Source organism: Vigna radiata, chromosome 2 (assembly GCF_000741045.1).
Source record: "Vigna radiata var. radiata cultivar VC1973A chromosome 2, Vradiata_ver6, whole genome shotgun sequence".
NCBI classification, from domain to species: Eukaryota; Viridiplantae; Streptophyta; class Magnoliopsida; order Fabales; family Fabaceae; genus Vigna; species Vigna radiata.
This window is the reverse complement of record NC_028352.1, coordinates 7,142,160-7,147,749: the sequence shown is the minus strand read 5'-3', so window position 1 is coordinate 7,147,749 and position 5,590 is coordinate 7,142,160. Positions and strand designations below refer to the sequence as shown.

Genomic DNA, 5,590 nt, shown 5'->3' with positions numbered 1-5,590 from the left:
TTGATCCCTCTCATAATCTTCTATTTATAATAATAAATTGATACAAGAGTACATGATAATTAGAGTAACCTAGACACAATATAATCATGATAATTAGAGTAACCTAGACACAATATAATCATGATAATTAGAGTAACCTAGACACATTATAATCATGATAATTAGAGTAACCTAGACACAATATAATCATGATAATTAGAGTAACTCTAGACACAATATAATCATGATAAATAGGATAAATATCCTAACAAACATAACACAACTATCAAATAACGGGACAATGATAATAACCAAATCAAGCTACTCTAATTAGAATTAGAACATTCGTCCGTGAAAGCAATCAACTGACAACAACCATGTCTTGTGTTATAAAATACAAACAAATACAAGACAACATATATCATCCTAAGTGGATATGATGAGGTTTAAGACAACTTTTTATCATAAGATGATTTCTTTTCTTACTAAATCCCTCCCCCTTCCCCAAAGGGTGGACATGATGAACAGTTTAAACTACAAATATTGTCATCTTTCAATGCATAATAAACAAAGGAAACATCACATATTATGTATTGGTCAAAAACATTTTGTCAACATCCCCCTCAATACTTTTATGGCAACAAGTCATACACAAATGCATCCAAAAATTAAAACAGTAAAATAGATAAAGAAATTGAAATCAACCTTGGCTTGGCAATAACTACATCCTTCAGAGATACAATATAGTAAAGTGGTTCATCACCTGCAGCCCACTGACCACCAGCATAACTGCTACCTACATTTGAATGAAAAACATTATTATGCAGATTTCAGGAAACAATATGTTACTAAGGTTTATATTAGAAAGGAGGAGCTCAGAGGATTCAGGTCTCTCAGGGAGGGAATGAACGAAGAAAAGATTTCGGGAAACACAATAAAGGGAATTAAGATCCCATGAAGAAAATGGTAAATGCGACCAGATTACCACTGAGGCAACCAAGGGGAATTGTGGGAGGAAAAGTTAATATGTGTGGCTATTAAAAGAAAAGAGATGAGAAGACGGATGGGAGATGAAAAAAATGAAGAGTAGGGGTGTGCACAATCCTTTGAATACTACGTGTCACCTATTTTCTATCACCTATTTGGTCTCCGACTGTAAATACTCATTATGCAGGCAGTGATATCATACTAATGTCTGTATCAGTGGAATGAAATACAGCATATTCAAAATAGCTGAATATGCTTCAAAGCATCACAAACAAAATAAGCCAATGTTAACCTGAGAAGGGAGCATGAGCAAGAGAGTAGTCTTTCGCTCTGTAATGCTCGAACCCATGTACTGGCAGAGCATCAGTTGAAAGCTCATCATTGTTCCATGTTACTATTCTTACTTCTGGTCTTTGTGCATTGCCCTGTTCAAAATTATTTTACTCAAGCTCATAACAAAGTCAAATTTTTGAATGTATACATGTATTGAATAAATCACTTTGTAACAGATATGTAGTCAATACATCAATACAGTTATTTTAAAGATAACAGGATATGGTATGCACAAGATACATATTTAAAAATGTATAAAAATTCATAAATAAATATATAATTGCAATTCTACAGATACAAATCAAGCACGCAATTTTTAGGCATTGCCAAAATAAATAGAAAATTACAAATCATTGTCATCACAAATTACTTCCAATTATTTACAAATTACATATAGGGATAACAATATCTATTTCGTTCTTTTTCCTTAAATAATTCATAGAGAGACAATTTTTTTAATCAGCTTCACAAAGAGACATGTTCATATATTACACATACTTGTATGTTTCATGTAGTTTTATTAGGTATATACGTTTTAAAGCCGTAGAACCTTCAACAATATCAGAATAAGATAAGAGAACCAAATAAAAGTATTGGTGTTTCACATGTCTTGGTACATCCTTTACACTTATTGGAGAAGTATCTAGGAGTATCGACATCAGGTATGTAAAGCAAATTGAAGTATTGGCGCTTCCTATTATAATACACAAAATACACTTTATTTTTGGCAAATACAATATAATTTGATTGCTTCCATACTGACTTTGTTATGCAGCTTGAGTTCATTATTTTCTACATCCCCAATAAGAAATAATGCCCTCAAAAAATAACAATGATATATAGTCTGAATAAGCCATAACACATTAGGTCATGTGTTACGTTCCTGGATGGGAAACCTAACTAGAACCAACACTCTTGAATTAACGAACAAGAAATAACACTGTAAAACAATGGTTTCTGTATTGATACTGAAAGAAGGTACACAGGTAGCGCTAATGGAGGCCTAATCCCCCTCTTAGCCTTAGCGGAGGCCTAATCCCCCTCAACAAGGTCCAAGACCTGTTTACAAAATAGTAAGAAATGATTCCNCCCTTCTACGGAATTACAGAGAGTTTATTTATACTCTCTCTTCCCCTAACAAACTTTCACAACCTTTCCAGCTCTTAGTTCTTAACTTCTATCCTAGACCCCATACCGATTGTACCATACCACCCTATATCCTATCATCATGCTTGGTAAATCATTTTTCAGGTAAATAATTATTTTTTCTCTTTTCCAAAAGCTCTCTCTGGGAGCTGGTATAAGAATATTGTTTATCCAAAGATAAACAGAACCAACATGCACTAAGTAGTAAGTAATGCGCATGTCACATGCCTGTCTGTAATATATATGAAAATGTCTAACTAGTGGGAAGAAGCATGGTGCTGATATGGTATCATTGCTTATATAACACCGAAGTAATCTAAAAAATCCAAATGATCAAATTCATTGTTTGATCTTTCACAAAAATGTAATAATAAATTAACTTTTCAGCATGCCTATCTATTATAGATCAGGAAATTACTACTTCAAGTTATGATATTTGGAGGAATTTCCTGTTACATGAGTAAAAGACAGAAGAATGAACAAAGAAAACAAGTTGTAGTATATAAATAAAGGGAGGAATTTACAATAGGACAGAAGTTCAGCATGAAAATTAAAGAATTTCACTTCATTATTACTAATGAGCATAAATACCTGCCGTGAAGGAGCTGAGCTACTAAAATCCTTATCTCCATCTTCTCCGGGAATATATGCAAGAACAACCAAAGCATCACCAAAGGGAGCAAGCCCTGAGATGAAATAGCTGGTTTGGAAAGATGCTACGATATCCACCTGGGCCACAACAGACAAAGGAACCTGCCTGAACGACCCATTCGCTGCCCTTATTGTCCTTATTGAAGCAATTTTGACAGATGTTCCCCATCCAATTACCAAAAGGGTATCATCCTACAGTGATACAAGGCATTAAGCTCCTCAGTTTTATCAAGAGATATACAGGAACATAGGAAATAATGGCCATGCCACTGTTCAAATTCTAATGCAACAGAATAAGCCTTCAATTATAGCAGTGGAGACTGCATGAAAGAATGGTATAACTCAAGCGCTTGCCTAAATTGCCTAAATCAATATGCGACTAACCTGCCAGACCAGGTGAGGAAGTAAAAGCTCGGGGCGTGGGCTCCCTCGTGGTTTTTCAATAAATGTCACACGCTGGTCATTGGCAGTATCATAAACCTTCACTCCTGCATCATTAGCCCAAGCAACAAGACTTGCTCTCCATTTCACAGCATGTATTGAACCTTCACCAGAGTGCAAAACCTTTGGGGGATGGGGTAGGGTTGGGTAGTTTTATCGTTAACAAACAGAAAGTACTGTAGAGTAGAGAATAGATATCTCGAGTATTAAAACATTCTCACAAACCTGATCACGGTAGCCCAGCCATTTCTTTGAATTCAAATATAAATGACCAGCCAAACCTCCAGCAACAAATCTCCTGGACATTTTCTTTGCATAATCAGGATCCAAGGCAACTGCCTTCATTGGCCGATGGTAATCAAACTTTAATTTCTCATCAGTGAAAAGGCTGTTTATCACAACTGATCCATCATCAGAACAGCTTCCAATATATTCACCTTCTGTATCAAAGCTAAGGTCGTTGACAACAGAAGCATGTGCGGAGAATTCCTTAACCTGTAACAAGGTAACTCAATTAGAAACGGATTCCTATAAATAAAACAACACGCAAGCAATTGACCATGAGCCAACAAACGCTACACAAAAGATTTCAACGCGCAATGTCAACATAAACCAAAATACATCCATAAACCCATGCATAATCTGATTTTGAAGAGAATATCACGAAAACAACTTATTAGCCAGACGAATTACTTCTTTCCATAAATTTAGTCATGGCAGCTCCAAGTTGAGTAAATAACAGTTCAAATTCACATAAATTACGAAATTCTGACCCCAGGGCTACGTGTAAGCTCAAAGCGCACGGATTCAACATAAACCAAATCACATCCATAATCCTTACCATACATTTGAAGAGAGTATCAAGGAACGAACTTCTCAATAATACAGATTGTTCTGTTCCGTAAATTTGATCTACCCAGCTCCAATTCGAGTAACAGTTCAAATTCACAGAAATTGCGAAATTCTCAATCACTAAACAGCAGCTATGCGAAATCTTAAAGTGCACAGTGCTAGCATAAACCAAATAATATCCACAATTCCTAGCATACATTTGAAGAGAACGTCAACGCACGCAAGTTCTCAATCACGCGAAATATTCCACTCCATAAATTTGATCTAACCAGCTCCAATTCGAGTAATAACAGCTCAGATACACAGTAATCGGAAGATTCTCCACGTCGAATTACGCAACGAATAGATTATCACATGTTAACTAACCTGATTACCGAGAAAATCGAGGATGTGAACGGTGCCGCCGTGAGTGCCGAGAGCGATCATCCGCTCGGCGACGGCAATACATGACGCGGCGTCACTCGCTAGCAGAGAAGGTATGCTACCTCCCATTCTCTGGTACTTGAGCCTCGGTTCCTCTTCGTCTTCTTCATCTTCCACTTCTTCTTCGTCTTCTTCTTCTTCATCTTCCTCTTCTCTCTCGTCGTCTCCTTCGACGCCGTTCTCAGACGGAAACGGAGCCATTCGGATAGTTATCGCGTGAGGCCTCGTCCCGGCAGAATGTTCAGTTGGCGAAAATGCGAAATGAGCGAAAGCGAGAAATTAGATCTGTTTGGTTGCTCTAAGAAAATCTTTTTTATTTAATTAATACTATTATTCCTTTCTTTGTTCCTCTTTTTTTTAAAAGTGAAATTTGGTTTTACAAAATTTCTCAAGAAAGAGGAAAGGTTCAAACGGTCCCTCGACAAAGGAAATGATGAAGTAGACGACAAAAACAACGAGGTTTTTGGTACTGATTAGTTAAGAGTAGTGATGCACTCTGATCCTCTACGTCCAGTTTTGCTTTCGGCCACCGCCTTGTGACATCCGAGTCCTTAATTGATCGTTACCCAGAAATCCAATGGTTCTAATTTGTGATCCAGGAGAGTATATTCCAACAAAATTCTTAATGTAAAAGAAAAACAAAAAATGTGATAGAAAAAACTCTAATTATGTTTTATAATTAGTTCATCGTCAATTTCAGGATAAATAATTAAAATTCTTTTACTTTATCACGTCTTAAAAATATATGTTTTTGCAATTATTCCATTTGAGAAAAATA

At 36.1% G+C, this 5,590-nt stretch overlaps 1 protein-coding gene across 1 annotated transcript in view; it reads right to left on the bottom strand.

The window, feature by feature from the left end:
- The window catches only part of LOC106756242 (vacuolar protein sorting-associated protein 41 homolog), an 18,524-nt gene extending 13,282 nt beyond the window's left edge, over nt 1-5,242 (bottom strand). Inside the window, exons 1-6 of the mRNA XM_014638580.2 lie at nt 4,756-5,242; nt 3,763-4,032; nt 3,481-3,660; nt 3,037-3,288; nt 1,259-1,391; nt 685-775 (exon numbers count right to left, since the gene is read on the bottom strand). Coding sequence (XP_014494066.1) covers nt 685-775; nt 1,259-1,391; nt 3,037-3,288; nt 3,481-3,660; nt 3,763-4,032; nt 4,756-5,013 — 1,184 coding nt within the window. The 5' untranslated portion in view covers nt 5,014-5,242. The remainder of the gene's footprint in view (nt 1-684; nt 776-1,258; nt 1,392-3,036; nt 3,289-3,480; nt 3,661-3,762; nt 4,033-4,755) is intronic.
- Between the last annotated feature and the right edge of the window lie 348 nt (nt 5,243-5,590).